At 42.3% G+C, this 18,635-nt stretch overlaps 1 protein-coding gene across 5 annotated transcripts in view; it reads left to right on the forward strand.

Annotated features, from left to right (window-relative positions):
* The window catches only part of NUP188 (nucleoporin 188), a 136,730-nt gene that overhangs the window by 107,309 nt on the left and 10,786 nt on the right, over positions 1-18,635 (forward strand). For all 5 annotated transcript variants that reach the window (XM_073600108.1, XM_073600111.1, XM_073600109.1 and 2 more), the window contains 3 exons: positions 2,174-2,319; positions 4,404-4,585; positions 18,213-18,413. In XM_073600108.1, coding sequence (XP_073456209.1) covers positions 2,174-2,319; positions 4,404-4,585; positions 18,213-18,413 — 529 coding nt within the window. The remainder of the gene's footprint in view (positions 1-2,173; positions 2,320-4,403; positions 4,586-18,212; positions 18,414-18,635) is intronic.

Raw genomic sequence — 18,635 nt, forward strand, 5'->3', positions numbered from 1 at the left:
TCACAGTTTGCCACTGGAGTCCCCTTCCACTCCTCCATGATGACATCACTGAGCTGGTGGATGTTAGAGACCTTGCGCTCCTCCACCTTCCATTTGAGGATGCCCCATAGATGCTCAATAGGGTCTAGGTTTGGAGACCTGCTTGGCCAGTCAATCACCTTTACCCTCAGCTTCTTTAGCAAGGCAGTGGTCATCTTGGAGGTGTGTTTGGGGTCGTTATGTTGGAATACTGCCCTGCAGTTCAGTCTCCGAAGGGAAGGGATCATGCTCTGCTTCAGTATGTCACAGTATGAAAATCTAAAGAGGGAGATAAATCTCACTCTGAAGAGTAGTGGGACTTTAAAGGGAGATGATGTGTCTGTTAGATATAAGCAGTATCACAACAGTTAATATAAAAATATACACATTTTATTGAAAATATATAAAATGTGCCATAAGAAAGTTACAATCCAGCGAGATTTTACGATCGTACAGAGATATTGAAATCACTTGTAGTCAGCCAACATGTTTCGCATATCTTTGCTTCATCAGGGCATTACAAGCTTCACAGATTTCATCTAAATTATGTACAGAAATATACATCATTAATATGGTCGTAATTAAAAAATACATTTAACAAGATAATACTCCTCACCTGGTTGCCACCACACACACTTGAGACCATCTGAACCAATTAAGTTTATCTTGGTCTCATCAGACCACAGGACATGGTTCCAGTAATCCATGTCCTTAGTCTGCTTGTCTTCAGCAAACTGTTTGTAGGCTTTCTTGTGCATCATCTTTAGAAGAGGCTTCCTTCTGGGACCACAGCCATGCAGACAAATTTGATGCAGTGTACAGTGTGTGGTCTGAGCACTGACAGGCTGACCCACCACCCCTTCAACCTCTGCAGCAATGCTGGCAGCACTCATACATCTATTTCCCAAAGACAACCTCTGGATATGATGCTGAGCACGTGCACGCAACTACTTTGGTTTACCATGGCGAGGCCTGTTCTGCGTGGAACCGGTCCTGTTAAACGGTTGTATGGTGCTGCAGCTCAGTTTCAGGGTCTTGGCAATCTTCTTATAGCCTAGGCCATCTTTATGTAGAGCAACAATGACCAGTATGAGAGAGTGAGAGTGATGACACCAAATTTAACACATCTGCTCCCCATTCACGCTTGAGACCTTGTAACACTAACGAGTCACATGACACTGGGGAGGGAAAATGGCTAATTGGGCCCAATTTGGACATTTTCACTTAGGGGTGTACTCACTTTTGTTGCCAGCAGTTTAGACATTGATGGCTGTGTTGAGTTATTTTGAGGGGACAGCAAATTTACACTGTTACACAAGCTGTACACTCACTACTTTACATTGTAGCAAAGTGTAATTTCTTCAGTGTTGTCACATGAAAAGATATAATAAAATATTTACAAAAATGTGAGGGGTGTACTCACTTTTGTGAGATACTGTATATAAAGTGCAAAAAGGTGCTCAGATTTTCTAAACATCAACAGTCATTCTTTGTCGTGAAGGAATGATAAGAATGTGCACCACCGAAGAAAAAGTGTTCCCAAAATGAATTGCCATAAACTATTAAATGAGCTGCTTACCAGCTGCTCTGATCCCACAAGGAGACCATCAGACACCTTGCTGCCTAGCAGCCATATACACCATGATCTTGCATGCAATGGTTCCATGATCTCCAAGCCAAGATGGACTTCATGGAGGAAGTTAAAATACAGAGGAAAATCCACATAGTGTAGTATATCATTTTAATATAATGATAAAATCACACTTACATTTTTTTAAAGAATTACAAAGCATGTGTTACAAACAGCCAGCAGGTCCAAGCATTCAGGTTGACTTGTGGAATAATGTCACCTGTGAGGTCTCTCCCAGCACATTTTTCTGTAACCAGTGTGAGTTTATTATATGTTTAATGCATTTTTATTGTGTCCTTTATGTGATTTATTAACTTATAACTAGCAGAAGGATAGCGCACTTTTAATTATTGGTTGGAGCTTGCTGCACATCCTACTCGGATTGCTGATTTAGATCCTGCTGTCTGATTTAATTGAGTTTTTGCTGTATCTGTTTTACTCAGTTTTTTGTCACTAAGATTTGGTTTTTTTTTGCAAGCACACAAATATTATCTTGGGTTTAGTTAATGATTTGTCTTGTTGCAGTGAGCTTGCTTCACCTGAGAACATTCTGAAATCTCTGGGGAAAATCCTGGAAGGCGTTCTGCAGGCTGATGAACGACAGGCAGAGAAAACAAAAGCCAGAGTCTTTTCTGCCCTGATCTCTGTGCTAGAAATGAAGCAGCTGAAAGGTAAGCTATATGCTTTGTTTCTGTTTCAATGTATTTAATAAAGTTTTTGCAACCATTACAAAGAAGTTGGTCATCCTTAAAGTAACAGGCCTATGTAGTAGTCCAGCGCAGGTGGATGGGACATTCAAATTATGAATTGTGAAACCCCCCAAACCCCCCATTCTTTCCAAAACAAATACTTAAAATTGGCAAAATAAATTCCAGAAATCACAATTTATGCCATATGATGGGGTGCTATGAGGGTGCTTCAAAAGGTTATACCTTATTATATAAAAGTGCAGAATTTTTTTGAAGGCCCCTTGTATTTATTTTTTCACCAAGAAGGCTGAAGGGCAATCCCAACCGCCACCACACTGTTCTGAAGGAGAAGTTTGAATGCAATGGATTCAGGGGTTCCAAACGTTCTCAAACCTCGAGGAGGTGTCTTTTTTTAGAATTCTATCCACCTTTTTCATGCCAGTTTACATTTCATCACTGCTAGTTCTATCACCAAGCTTTTCCAGACAGTCGCTATTGTGATTTTGGCCACCAGGAACATAAAGAATATTAGGGTTTGAGTGTGTAATTGAGAAGGGCAATCTTGGGGTTTTTAACAATGTTTATTTTGGTCACTGAGTAGATTAATGTGTGTACTCTTATCCAAAGTCGCCAGACCCTGGCATATGTCCACCACGTATGATACATTGCTCCCACCCCACCGAAAAGCAAAGTGGGTACATCTTGGAGAAGCAGTAAGGTACAAGGTACCATCTAGATCAGTGGTCATCAACCCTGTCTTCAGGGCCCACTAACAGGCCAGGTTTTATGTATTACCTTGGGGAGATGCAGACTAGAATACTGCAATCACTGAGCAGCAAATGATATCACCTGTAATGTATTTCAGTTATCTTGCATTCCTGGCCTGTTAGTGGGTCCTGAGGACAGGGTTGATGACCACTGATCTAGATAGTACCTGTTTTAACCAGCCTCAGTGAGGGTGAAATTATTGATGCCCTTGTGTGTTCTGAGTGACCAGCCATATGCTTACCGTAATTTAAATGTAAGCTTCTGAAGGGGGTTGATGAACTTCCAGGGTGATAGAGATGTTATGAGACTACATTTCAGCATTTCCTTCCTCTGTTTAGTCTTTATTGCTCTCTCTTCTCTTCGTTGCTCCAGACCTTTGGTGATCGCGACACCTAATTCAGCCCATACACATCACAATTTATGATGGACCAATCAGCAAATTCTGGACATACTCCTGCGTAGTGCTTTTCTCAGTTTTAGTTGGCATTTGATTGGATATCGGTCCACCCCACCAAGAGCACACTCGCCATTCTCTTGTTCCCCTGTGACCTTGTTTAGCCAATGTTAATAAAGAAAAATACCTGGTACTTTAGGCTTCATTATTGGCAACTCAGGCACCAAGAGCTGTCACTTGTTTCCTTAGCCCTGTGTATGTTCCAAGTTGCAACTTGAAGTATAAACAAGGCATCCACTCTTCACTACCAACAGTGAATGGTGTGTTGGTGGAACGAAAGAAAGATGGATTTTTTTTTTTTTGTTTGGTTTTTTTATCTGCCTTTTAATATAACTTTAATATAGAAGCTTAAAAATGATTAATACTGACCCAAAACCATTATAGTTTTGCTTTAAGCATCAAAGTTACTAGGTGGCTAGGTTAGAGACTCGCTAGGTAAAAAATGTTTTAAAAAGGCACTCCTTACAAAGAAAATGGTTAATATTTGCACTGCTCATTATTTGACAAGATATGCTAGCTGAAAAATCTTCTCCATCTAAAACACTTAAAATTCTATCAGATTCCTGGTCCCCTGCTTGTGCTGTGGTTCCTTTGTCGATGCAGAAATCTGTAGTGGCTGGAAGATGGAACCACTTCAGTCAGGGGAACCAGGAAGTCTGATACACCTGAAGGCCTAAATAGACTCTGAAATAGCCAACCGCCTTCTAAAATGACATTTGGCTTGGCTGTCATTACTTTGAGTCGCTGACCTGGGAACATCTTGTGATATGTGTATATTATTAGCTGTATTGAAGCTAGTGTCTGACCAACAGCCTCACGGTCTGTAAATATGATGTGTACGCAGCCAGCAAGATTCCTCAGTATGAGCAACTTGTGCTGAGCGTCTGTGAGAATCTACAGGAAGAGGTGGTTGTCCTCGTCAGTCAGACACGGCCTGAAGTGACAAGTGCTGATGGAGGGGAGGATAAAGACAGCATGGAGACTGAAGATACGCCTCGAGCAAAGCAAAAAGACCTGCCTGATGGGGTAAGAGTTTGATGGTTTTAGTATACATGCAGACATGTAACACTGGCTGATAGTAACATTAGTATACTTTTTTTTTTTTTTTTTTTCCAAGCTACTTCAGCAAGTTCTTTTGGGATACTTAATCCACCATTAAAGTTCATTCTTATCCCATCACATGTCACATCATAGTAGCTTTTTTTTTATTTATTATTTATTTAAATCCTTTTTTTATTGAGAAACAAAGATAAAAACAACAAACAAAAAAAAATTTCATTAAATATAAGCGAACAAGCAAGGACTGTTACAGCCAACATCTGTTCAGTCCTTATATTAACCCCATTGTTACAAACATCCATAGCATAGTAGAAAAAAATAAAGCATACATAGACCACACTCCAACAGAAGATATTTCCAGGTTTTCTCATTTTTTCCCCTCTTTTCCCCCTTCCCCTTTCCTTCCTTACCCCTACCAATAAACCCCCCCTAACCTTCCCATATCACCCCACATACCCACTCATACTATGCTCCTCCCACATCATCCATAACTTCCATATTTTAACAAATTTTTGATAGTTACTCCTTTTCTTATATATATACTTCTCTCTACTGACTTCCTCCTTTACTTCTTTCACCCATTCTTCAATCGTCGGGGGTTTTTTCCTCTGCCAGTTTTTAGCTATAATCTTTTTCCCTTGAAACAGGCACCTAACTATTGCGGTCTGTGTGTGCCTAGCGATCTGTTGTTCCTCCATCAGGCCCAATAGACAGGTCTTAACATCTATGCCCAGCGATGTCTTAAATATGGTGTTTATTTTATCCACTATGTCTTTCCAATATCTATACAACTTGGGGCATCGCCAGAACATATGCAGCAGATCTCCTCTCTCTCCTCCACATCTTGGGCACCCTGCATCCGACCTTTTACCAATCCTGAACAGTTTTAGTGGTGTTAGATACGCCCTATATATCAAATATAGATGAGAGACTGCCTGTGATGGAGAGAGGGAGATCTTGGGGCCAGAAGCCAAAACACCCTCCCATTGGCTGTCCGATATTGGCCCAACCTCCCTCTCCCATTTTATCCTATTTTTGTCTTCCCCCCTGTCACCCTGGCCTAGTACTCTCAACTTATTGTATATATCAGAAATTAAACCCTTCGTAGATTCTGCGTCAACCAGTTTTCTCAAAGAGGCCATATCACTCCATATTGGCTCCTTTCCACTAAATTGTACGTCTAGGGCATGCCTAATTTGCAAATACCTATAAAATGATCGGTTGGGGATCGCATATTCATTCACTAGCTCCTGGAATGTTTTCGGTCTCCCTGCCTTATACAGCTGCGGCAGATAATGGATGCCCTGGCGGTCCCACTCCTCAATTCTCCCCATTATTTTAAGTTCATTGAGCTTGTTATTTTCCCATATTGGGGAGAACTCCGAAAAGTCTGCATACCCCATTATTTTTTTAACCTTAACCCAGCTCTTAACCATCATCCGAGTAGTGGGGCATCTAGTAACAAAGGAATCCGCCTCCAGCGCTTCTACTATGGTATCGTGATTGGTGTCATTTAGTAGTACATTATTTCCTGCTGCCCAGTTCCCGGGCCTATTACTCCCTCCTACATGCTGGATTTGAGACGCCAAGAAATTACACCCCGGATCCGGCACTCCCAACCCACCTTTCTCACCCGGTCTCCGAAGCACCTGCAGGCCAATCCTTGCTACCCCACCCTTCCAAATTAGTTCTCTAAAAATACTATCCATTTTATTGAACCAGCGTTTGGGGATCCAAACTGGTGAGTTGTGTAAGATATATAAGATCTGTGGCATCCAAACCATTTTTATCAGGTTGCAGCGCCCTGCGACCGAGAGAGGAAGCCGTCCCCATACCCGGCATTTCTGTTTAAGTTTTTTCATAAGTGGAACTAAGTTTTCTGTGATATATTGCTCCGGGTTCCTTGAAATATTAATCCCCAAATATTTCACTTGATTCACTACTTTAATCTGGGGAATTTGGTGATGAAGGGGCTCCGTCAGCGGATCTATTGGCAATAATGCTGACTTTTCCCAATTAATTTTTAACCCGGAAAAGTATCCAAAATCTTCAATTAACCCCATGGCCGTCCTCAAAGAGTCCTGTGTGTCCCCCAGGAATAACAAGATATCGTCCGCGTACATTGCTATTTTCTCCTCTCCCCTCTTTCTTTTAAACCCCTGTACCCCCTGAGATGCCCTTATGGCAACGGCCAGCGGCTCCATTGCTAGGGCAAATAGGAGGGGCGACAAAGGACACCCCTGCCTAGTGCCCCTACTTAATTGGAACCATTCTGAACATTCCCCATTGACTCTGATCTTAGCTCTTGGCTTATCGTATAGTAACCTCAGCCAATGGACAAAACCGGGGCCAAATTGGAGTTCTGCAAGTACCTTCCAGATATATTGCCATTCCAGGCAATCAAATGCCTTGGTTGCATCTAGTGAGAGAAGGGCTCTCTTACCACTATTTACTATGGGGATCTGCATATTTACATAAACTCGCCTTATGTTCGTACTTGTTGATCTGTCCGGGATAAACCCGGTTTGGTCTATATGGATTCATTTTGAAATTATTTTCTTTAGCCTTGTTGCCAGGGCTTTTGCCAGAATCTTCACGTCCGAACATAATAATGATATCGGCCTATATGACATCACATCTAACGGGTTTTTCCCCTCTTTCAAAAGCATTATTATGGTGGCTTCTGTCATAGATGCCGGTAGATTACCGTCCTTCCTAGTCCCATTGAACACCCCCAGGAGCATGGGAAGTAAGATCTCCCCATATTTTTTAAAAATCTCAATGGGTAGACCATCGGGCCCTGGGGCTTTCTGGTTTGCCATATCTGCCACAGCTCTTTGTAACTCATCAAGTGTTAAAGGGGCCTCTAACATTTCCCGATCTTCTTTTGCGAGAGGGGTTAACTTTAACTGTCCAAAGAACTCCCCCATTGCCCCATCCATATCCCTCTTCGCCGAGCTATATAAGTTTTGGAAGTATTCCCTAAATTCTACCAAGATTTCTGGGTTAGTCGTTTTTATTATTCCCTCTTTCCCTTCTATCGCTGGAATAGTGTTTGGGGGGCCATTAGCTCCAATTACCAAGGCCAAGGTCCTCCCAACGCACTCCCCCTCACAGTCAAACCTCTGTTTTTGGAATAACTTTTTCCTCACCGTCTTTTCCAAAACCAATCTACCATACTCGTTTTGGCTCTCCACCCACGCCTCATATTTAGGCGGGGTTGGTGACTCCACGTACTGTTCTTCCGCTCTTCTAACCTTCTCCTTTACTTTTAGTTCTTCTATTTGTGATTGTTTTTTAATATGGGAGATTTTTTGGATTAGAACTCCCCGAAGAAAAGCCTTCAGGGAATCCCAAACTATCCCTAATGAAGCAGTGCCTGAATTAAGGTTTACGAATTCCGCCAACCTTTCCCTGATGGTACTTGTTTCCTCAATAATCTCGAGCCAAAAGGGATTAACTTTCCAGTCGCCATTTTTAAAGCATCTCTCTCCCTTTAATTTGATTATCACTGGTGAGTGGTCCGAAACTCCCCTCGGCTCGTAGACTATATCCTCCACTACGTTTAAAGCTTCCTCATTGCCCAGTAGTAAATCTATTCTGGACAAAGTGGCATATGTCCTGGAGTGACAAGAGTATTGCCTCACCTCAGGATGCCTCCTTCTCCAGATATCCACCAAACCCACCTCAGCGCAATATTGTGCAAGAGGACTCTTAGGTGCTCCTCTACTGATGTTTTTTGAAGGAAACCTATCTATTCCATTATCCATAGTCATATTGAAGTCTCCGACTGCTATAACCGGAGCCCCTGAAAAACCCGCCATGAAGCCAGTCAAATCATCCAAAACCTCTCTCCCAAATGGGGGGGGGAATGTAGATGTTCGCTAATACATATTTCCTGTTCTCGATTGAACAGTAGAGAAAAATATACCGCCCAAATATATCAACCTTACTCTGGCTGCAGGAGAAAGCCAATCCTGACTTTATCAAAATACTCACCCCCCTTGAAAAGGAGGAGTGGGTAGAATGATACTGTATCTGAAATTTCTTATGGTCCATTATTTTGATTGAATCCTTATCTAGATGTGTCTCCTGCAGACAGAGTATTTCGACTCTCCCCTTATCTATCATAGAAAGGATCGCTTGCCTTTTAACCTTATCTTTTACTCCCCGCACATTCCAGGAACATATAGTGATCTGTTTTTTTAAATTTCGGGGTCTGTTACGACCTGCTCCATCGTGCATCATTAAGTGAAACCTATATCCTTATATCCCTCAGCAAAATTAAACCACCTCTTATTGTGACCCTTGTAGTTCTTGTGGGTTATGTTTCCATCTACCACTCTCACCCTTACCTCAACACTTACATTCCACCCTTCCCACCACCCACCCACACACCTACCCACTCCACCCCGCCCCCCCATCCCACCCCACCCCCTCCCTACCCCCCATATATTTTCTACCCCATTGCCCAATTTTGGGCCTACCCCTATGGCTTCTATTGTGACCAGCCACATTGCTTAAGGTGAGAAAAAAAAAACCAATACAACCCCCGGTCCCATTGAGAGGGGAATTATCCCCATTATTACCTTTTGTGCCTATAAACAGTTAAATTTACTTACTCCCCCCAACCCCACTCCCCCTTTCACTTATATATATGTGTGTATTACAAAAAAAAAAAAAAGGGGAAAATAGGGGAGACAGAGTCCTCTGTTGACTACGAAAGTCCCTGCTTTTCTACATTTCTTCTTCACGCTGTACTCTTCCTTCGTTTTTTTCTAGCCAAGTTACAACTTCGGTGGGAGTGTCAAAAAATTGCGTTTCCCCCAGAGCCACTATGCGCAAGCGTGCTGGATATAATAATGCGTAATTCATTTTTAGCTGTTGAAGCTTGCGCTTGCATTCCAAGAATTTTGCTCTCTGCCTCTGGAGTTCAGGGTAGAAGTCAGGATATATTAAGATCCTTGCGCCCCTATATTGTATATTCTTCATCTCTCTTGCCTTCCGAAGGATAGTAGTTTTATCCTTAAAGCATAGCAGCTTCAGGATCAATGGTCTTGGATAACCCCCCGGGGACCGAATTCTAGTGGGCACCCTATGCGCACACTCGATTGAAAAAAATTCTGAGAGTGATTCCTTCCCAAATCTCTCCTTTAGCCAGTCTTCCATAAATTTTACAGGGTTATTTCCTTCACAACCCTCAGGTAGTCCCAACACCCTTAAGTTCTCTCTACGCAGTCTATTTTCCATACTGTCTATTTTTTGCATGCATTCATTAAGTTGACTTTTCATAACTGAGACTTCCTGTTTTAAAGGGAAAACATCATCCTCCATCTGGCTAATCCTGTCTTCCAGGGCTGCTGTCCGGGTACTGACCACTTGCATTTCGTTTTTTACCGCCAACAATTCAGCTTTAATGCTTTTCAGTTGTATGGACAGATCGGTGATAGATAATTTACAGCTATTAACTGCTAGGAAGATATCTTTCAATGATGGCTCCTTCTCGACTGGTGGTATTGCTGCACCATCCCCCAGCTCCACTGTCGGGCCAGAATCCCCCTCCAGTGTTCCACTTACCCCTGGATCCATCAGCGAATTCGCAGCTCCCCCCCCAATGGGGCCTAGGCTTCTCCTCCCGGGCTGGCTAGATTGATGCTGCCCCCCTGCATGGTTGCTCTTTTTTGGTGTCAAGCTTGCAAGCTGGTTTGGTGTGTGAGCAAACCGTTCTAGTTTAGCAGCCACCTGGCTTCCTTTTTCTTTGGGGTTTCGCTGTACTAGGGCCCCTGTGCCTTCCTGTGCAGATGCCTCCTCCTGCCCCTTCTTTCTAGTCATACTGTCCCAGCTGCTTCAGCGAGTGTCACCCTGCAGAAATACAGCAGCCTCCCGCTTGCTGAGAAACCCTCGCTTTTTCTTTGCTGGCTAAGCGGACGGAAAATACTGTCCTATCTGTGAGGGGGGGTTCACAGTACCATGTATAATATATATAATAATACCAGCCCACCCTGTGTGTCCCCCAGAGTCCTCCGGTGTGGGTCACTCACCCCTCCAGTCAAATTTGGAGCACCGCCACTCCGCACGGCTCACACAGCTGGCGCCGCCACTCACTCTTGCTTCCGGGCAGGTGCGCTCCCCTCTCCCGCACACAGAGTGCGATCAGCTGACAGTCCACCCGGGAGAGCTCCGAGCGCATGGATTCCTCAGACACTGAAAGCGTCTGTCACATATGGAACCGCTAGGTCCGGGAGATCCGAACATACGGTGTCTCCCTCTCCGCTTCACCCTGTGGTTTCCAGCGTGGGGACAGAGATTAAGCAGGGACCGGGTTTGGTTGCACGGCTCTCCCTCACCTCAGCATCCGGTCACGCCCACACACACCATGACATTAGTATACTTTACAACTAAAAATTAGATGGTGAATGCATTAACTTGTAGGACAACCAAGAAGTACCAAGAAGAATAAAGCCCAGCTCTTGCCAAATATTTTATTTAAGGTTTGAATAGACTGGGAAACAGAAAGTATTGACAACCTAACAGAGGTTCTAAACTTTCCCCATTCCATAAAAATTTTTTTTTGCTTCAGTCTGTGTCCCCACTAAAATGATTTCCCATCATTTCCTGTTCTGGCTTTTTAACATTTCTAGGGGAATCTGATTACCAAAACCATTATGGCGGCTGCAATTTCTGTCTGCTAATGGCAGATATATTGGAATATTAAACCATATAGATATTAGACTTCCTAATTGCCTTCCCTGCCAAAATCCTGTCTCCTGATCATTAATTACACAGCATTCAAGCTATTGATGAATCACTAAGTTTCATAGCTGTTCTTGTAATGATGCCGAGGTCATTTTCATATTGTAGTTAAAGAAAATCGTTTTTCACACACTTTTTTTCCCTGTATTTGCAATTTAAGGTGCATTAAAAAATATATATATGCATACACTCACCAGGCCACTTTATTAGGTATTAGGTACAATTGCTTGGTGACAAAAATTGCTAATCGACCGATTACATGGCAGCAACTCAATGCATTTAGGCATCTAGACACTGTGAAGACGACCTGCTGAAGTTCAAACCCAGCATTAGAATGGGGAAGAAAGGGGATTTAAGTGACTTTGAACAAGGTATGGTTGCCAGCCTGACGGCTGTCTGATCTACTGGGATTTTCACGCACAACCATCTCTAGGGTTTACAGAAACTGGTCCGAAAATGAGAAAATATCCAGTGAGCGTGAGTTGTGTGGACAAAAATGCCTTGTTGATGTCAGAGGAGAATGGTCAGATGATAGAAAGGCAACAGTGAATCAAATAACCACTCATTACAACCAAGGTATGAAAAATACCATCTCTGAATGCACAACTCATCAAATCTTGAAGCAGATGGGCTACAGCAGCAGAAGACCACACCTGGTGTCACGCTTGTCAAGTAAGAACAGGAGACTGAGGCTACAATTCGCATAGGGTCACCAAAATTGGACTATAGAAGATTGGAAAAATGTTGCCTGGTCTGATGAGTCTTGATTTCAGCTGCAACATTCAAATAGGTCAGATTTTGGCGTAAACAACGTGAAAGTATGGATCCATCCTGCCTTGTATCAATGGTTCAGGGTGGTGGTGGTGGTGGTGAAATGGTATGGGTTATATTTACTTGGCACACTTTGGACCTCTTAGTACCAACTTAGCATTGTTTAACTACTTGCTTACTGGGCACTTAAAACCTCCTCCTGTCCAGACCAATTTTCAGCTTTTAGCGCTGTCGCACTTTGAATGACAATTGCGCGGTCATACAACACTGTACTGTACTTAAATGAAATTTTTTATCATTTTTTTTCCCACAAATAGAGCTTTCTTTTGGTGGTATTTGATCACCTCTGCGGTTTTTAGTTTTTGCTAAAAAAGATTGAAAAAGACCGAATTTTTTATTTTTTTTATATTTTGTTATAAAATTTTGCAAACAGGTAATTTTTCTCCTTCATTGATGTACGCTGATGAGGCGGCACTGATGGGCACCGATAGGTGGCAGTGATGGGCACTGATGTGTGGCAGTGATGGGCACTGTTTGCTTACATTGATGGCAGCACTGCTAGGTGGCACTGATTGGCACCACTGGTGGACATTGATAGGTGGCACTTGTGGGCATTGATAGGTGGCACTGCTGGGCACTGTGGGCACTGGCAGGTGGCAATGGCAGGTGGTACTGGCAGGCACAGATGAGGCATATGTGCCTCCTTCCTCTTTGGGACCGATGTCCCTTTAACATAAGCCGGTGATCGGCTTTCTTTTTTTCTCCTCACGCTGTCAGCGTGAGGAGAAAAAAAAAACGATTACCGAGCTTTTGTTTACATCATGTGATCAGCTGTCATTGGCTGACAGCTGATCACATGGTAAGGGGCCGGGATCGGCCCCTTACTCGGATCTGTGATCATCCGAGTCTCCGTGACTCGGTGATCACAGCGCACACACCGCATGCCCTGCAGGGTGCACGAGGTTCGTGTGCACAGGGGAGGACGTCCCATGACGGCCTCCCAGAAATTGAGGTTCGCGCTGTGGCCGTCATTCGGCTATGGCCCGGACCTCAAGTGGTTAAACACTGCGGCCTACCTGAGTATTGCAACTGACCATGTCCATCCCTTTATGACTACAGTGTACCCATCTTGTGATGGCTCCTTCCAGCAGGATAATGCAACATATCACAAAGCTCAAATCACTTCACCACTGGACAATGAGGTCTCTGTACTCCAATGGCGTCCACACTCACCAGATCTCAATCCAATAGAGCACCTTTGGGATGTAGTGGCACGGGAGATTCGCATCATGGATGTGCAGCCGACAAACCTGCAGCAAAATATATATACACAGTATGTGTGTGTATATGTGTGTGTGTGTGTATATATATATATATATATATATATATATATATATATATATATATATATATACACAGTATCTCACAAAAGTGTGTACACCCCTCACATTTTTGTAAATATTTTATTATACCTTTTCATGTGACAACACTGAAGAAATTACACTTTGCTACAATGTAAAGTAGTGAGTGTACAGCTTGTATAACAGTGTAAATTTGCTGTCCCCTCAAAATAACTCAACACACAGCCATTAATGTCTAAACCGCTGGCAATGAAAGGGAGTACACCCTTAAGTGAAGCGCCAAATTGGGCCCAAAGTGTCAATATTTTGTGTGGCCACCATTATTTTCCAACACTGCCTTAACCTACTTGGTCACTGTGTGTGTGTTCCTGTTTTATTTTTTTTGCATATTTCTCACACTTAAATGATTCAGATCATCAAACAAATTTTAATATTAAAAAGCCACACATCATGCCACAATCTAAAAAAATCAAGAACAGATAAGAAACAAAGTAATGTACATGTATCGGTCTAGGAAGGGTTTCAAAGCCATTTCTAAGGCTTTGGAACTCCAGTGAACCACAGGGAGATAACCACAAATTGAGATAACTTGGAACAGTGGTGAACCTTCCCAGGAGTGGCCGGTCTACAAAAAATGACTCCAAGGGCATGACAACGACTCATCCAGGAGGTCATAAAAGAACCCAGAACAACATCTCAAGAACTGCAGGCCTCACTTGCTCTCAGGTAAGATCAGTGTTCATGAATGAACAATAAGAAAGAGACTGGACAAAAATGGCATCCATGGGAGAGTTCCAAGGCCAAAGCCACTGCTGACCAAATAGAAAACACTGAGGTTCATTTCACATTTACCAAAAAAATATGTTGATTATCCCAAAGACCTTTAGGCAAATATTCTGTGGACTGATGAGCCAAAAATGTAACTTTTTGGAAGATGTGCGTCCCGTTACATCTGGCATAAAACTAATACAGCCTTTTCGTAACAAGAACATCATACCACGGTGAGACATGGTGGTGGTAGCGTGATAATCTGGGGCTGCTTTGTAGCTTCAGGACCTGGACGACTTACCATAATTGATGGAACCAAAAATTCTGAGCTCTACCAGAAGATCCTAAAGGAGAATGTCCGGTCATCAGTTTGTGAGCTCAAGCGCACTTGGGTTATGCAGCAGGACAATGATCCAAAACACAACAGCAAGTCCACCTCCAAATGGTTCAAAGAAAGAAAAATTTAGATTTTGGAGTGGCCTAGTCAAAGCCTGGACTTAAATCCAATTGAGATGCTGTATCATGATCTTACACAGGCCATTCCTCCTGGAAAACCCTCCAATGTGGCTGAATTAAAACAATTCTGCAAAGAGTGGGCCAATATTGCTCCACAGCAATGTGAAAGACTCATTGCCAGTTATCGCAACCGCTTGATTGCAGTTGTTGCCGCCAAAGGTGGCACAACCGGTTATTAGGTTTAGGGGGCAATTACTTTTTCACATAAAGCCAGGCAGGTTTGGACAGCTTTGTTGCCTTAGTAAATGAAACCATCATTTAAAAACTGCATTTTGTATTTACTCAGGTTATCTTTGTGTAATAATAATTTTTTTTGATGACCTGAGTCATTTAAGTGTGACAAATATGCAAAAAAAAATCAGAAAGGGGGCAAATAATTTTTCACAGCTGTGTGTGTGTGTCTACCTCTGAAGGTACAAGGAGAAAACAACTGAAGCATAGGGGTAATATTCAAAACACAGTCCAGCCAGCTTAAGAGACCAATGTCTCTTTTAAAAGATACAATGGGATGGGATGGGAGGCAGTCCTTAGTGATCACAGGGCTGTGATAAGTTAGTGGTATACTGAGAGGTTTCAGGGATCACCTATGGCTGCTGTCCTCAGAGTTGTGAAGGCTCTGTGTATCAATGAAAGCAAGAGAGAGAGAAGGATGTGCCAATCTTAAGTGCAGTATCCCAAAAGTTTTAATTAAAATTTGGGATACTGCACTTAGATTGGCGCGTTCTTCTTTCTCTCTTGCTTTCATTGCTACCTCTGAAGGTATGTTTTGGTATCTGGCACCAAGCCGCCAGTAGCAGATCCTTTAAGTCCTGTAAGTTGTAGGGTGGGGCCTGCAGGGATTGGACTTGTTTTTCCAGCACATGCCACAGATGTTCAGATTTGGAGACTTTAGAGGTCAAGGTCAAGTCAACACCTCAAACTCGTTGTTTTCCTCAAACCATTTTTGAATTCATTGGACCAGCCCACCTTCCACCATAAGGTCTGCGATCCAGTTCTGATGCTCACGTGCCCATTGTAGGCTCTTTTGGGTTAGCAGGTTAGTATGGGCACCCTGACCAGTTTGCTGCTACGCAGCCTCGTACGCAACTAACTGAGATGCAGTTAGTGTTCTGACACCTTTCTATCTGAACCAGCAATAACTTTTTCAGCTACAGCAGCTCTTCTATTGGATTGGACTACACAGGCCAGCCTTTGCTCCCCATGTGCATCAGTGAGCCTTGGCCACCCATGACTTTCTCTGGTTTTACTTTATTGGACCACATTTGGTAGGTCTTGACCACTACAGACCGGGAACATCCCCCAAGAGCTGCAGTTTTGGAGTTGCTCTGACTCAATCATCTAGCCATTACAATTTGGCATTTGTCAAAGTCGTTCAAATCTTTACACTTGCTCATTTTTCTGCTTTCAACACATCAACTTCAGACTCCACATGTTCACTTGCTGCCTAATATATCACACCCACTTTCAGATTTGTATTTGTAACAAGATAATTAATGTTATTCACTCACTTTACCTGTCAATGGTCATAATGTTATGGCTGATCGATGTGCGTGTGGTAACCGATGCAATCCATACATAGAAACCAAAAAAAAAAAAAGTTCAGAAATTAAGTTATGTGTAATAAAAGGGAATGACACAGAGGAAAAGTATTGAACACGCTAACTGATATTTCTTATCTTCATCATCCTGGTAGATGGCAGCAGATTTTTATCAGTTAATTTAATTAATCTAATTAATTTTTACATTAATCCTTCCTTCAATGGTATGAAGTTTGCCTGTACCATATGCTTAAAAACAGCCCCACACCATGATGTTTCCACCTCCAAACTTCACAGTTGGTATGGAGGTGTTTTTGGGGTGATGTGCAGTGCCATTTGACCTCCAACCATGGTGTGTATTATGGCATCCAAAGAGTTCAATTTTGGTGTCATCTCACCATACTATATTCTCCCAGTATTTCACAGACTTGTCTAAATGTTGTGCAGAAAACATTAAAACGAGCTTCAACATGCTTTTTCTTCAGCAATGGAGTCTTGCGTGGTGAGCGTGCATACAAGCCATGGCGGTTGAGTGCATTAGTTATTGTTTTCATTGAAACAGTTGTACCTGCTTTTTTCAGGTCTTTCTGAAGATCTCCACAAGTGGTCCTTGGCTCTTGGACAACTCTTCTGATAATTCTTTTCACTCCTCTGTCAGAAATCTTGTGAGGAGCACATGATTGTGGCTGGTTTATGGTGAAATTATGTTCTTTCTACAAAAGTGCTCACTGGAACATTCAGAAGTTTATAAATCCTTCTGTAACCAATGCCATCAGTATGTTTTCAACAATAAGGTTGCAAAGGTCTTGAGAGAGCTCTGTGCTTTTACCCATCCTGAGATGTTTCTTGTGTGACACCTTGGTAATGCAACACCTTTTTATAGGCCGTCAGTTGAGACTGAACCAGCTGATATTAGTTTGCACTGAGCAGGGGCAGGGTTGCTTTTTTTACTGATAGATTTCAGCTGGGTTATTGGCTATCCATGCCTTTTTGCACTGTCCTTTCTTCATGTGTTTAATAGTTTTTCCTTTTGTCATTCCATTTTATTACTCATATCTTCATTTCTGAAAATAATTGTTTTGGTTTCTCTGTATGTATGGATTGCATGGGTTGTTACCGACATGTGGTGCAAATTTCATGTCAATAGCACCTTTAGAAATATATTTACCTAGAAAAATGGTGACGCGTCCAATACGTATCTCACCTGCTGTGTGTATGTATATGGGTGTGTGTGTGCATATCTACGGTATATATAATGCGTGTGGCATGTTTTCCAAGACGTCGAATATACCTTTAGAGTGTGCATGCAAGTGTACCAAAAAGATTTTCTTCTGTTTTTTGAAAGCAGAGTGGTTACACCAAATATTGGTTTGATTATTTTCTGTGGCATCTGTATTGATATCTGTATTGATTAAAAAAAAAAAACATTTCTGTGACTAGCTTAAATTAAATAATTCCCATGTTATATTGTTTTAAGTTTTGGATAGGATTGAAAGGGTTTAGATTATCTGTCAGATTTCTTTGTTTTTATTGCTGTCTGTGTCCCCATTAGGGAGATTCGTCCTCTCCATTTGTCCTGTTTTCCATTATCACTGAGAGTGAAAGTGACAAAAATCCTTACATTTTCAGTTGTCACCAGAACCGGATTAGAGGGGAAACACTGCAAATGGGGACAGTTCTGGTGTACCTTGTAACAACCTAATTTTGGATGGATTTCCTCTCTTTTCCTGTTTTGGCTTCAGGAAAATGAGACACAGGTTGGAAAAAAAAACTTGCAGAGGTTTTAACCCTCCCTTTCTATTCACAAAAAAAAAAAATGTTTTATTTCTACTTTAATTAAAGAAAACCGACTATGATTAAGCACTTCCATCTTGACTTCTTATGAAGGTTTGTGTACTGGCATTACATTTGGCCAAGGAGCTGTGCCAGGCTGATGAAGACGGAGACCAGTGGCTACAAGTGACCAGAAAGTTACCCATGCTGCCCATGCTCTTCAGCGCACTGGAAGTCAGCCTGCGTGTCAAGCAGAACCTCCACTTCTGTGAAGCGGCACTTCATCTTTTGTTCACTTTGGCTAAAACTCACCAGGTCAGTTTTATATGCAGTTGCCCTCTTTACAGGTATAGGCATTTGTATCACATGGTATCCTTGATGAAGTTTAACTCTGAACAAATAGTACTTTTTAGATCTGTTACATGATCAAGATATTTTGTTGCAGTATTAGAACTATTTACAGCCCTAAAATTGTCTAAAGCAGCAATGCTTTCCAAGTGATACTCTTGTTTACTATGGTATGTTGGCTTTTGTTGC

The sequence above is a fragment of the Aquarana catesbeiana genome, linkage group LG09, assembly GCF_042186555.1.
Source record: "Aquarana catesbeiana isolate 2022-GZ linkage group LG09, ASM4218655v1, whole genome shotgun sequence".
In the NCBI taxonomy this organism is placed as follows: Eukaryota; Metazoa; Chordata; class Amphibia; order Anura; family Ranidae; genus Aquarana; species Aquarana catesbeiana.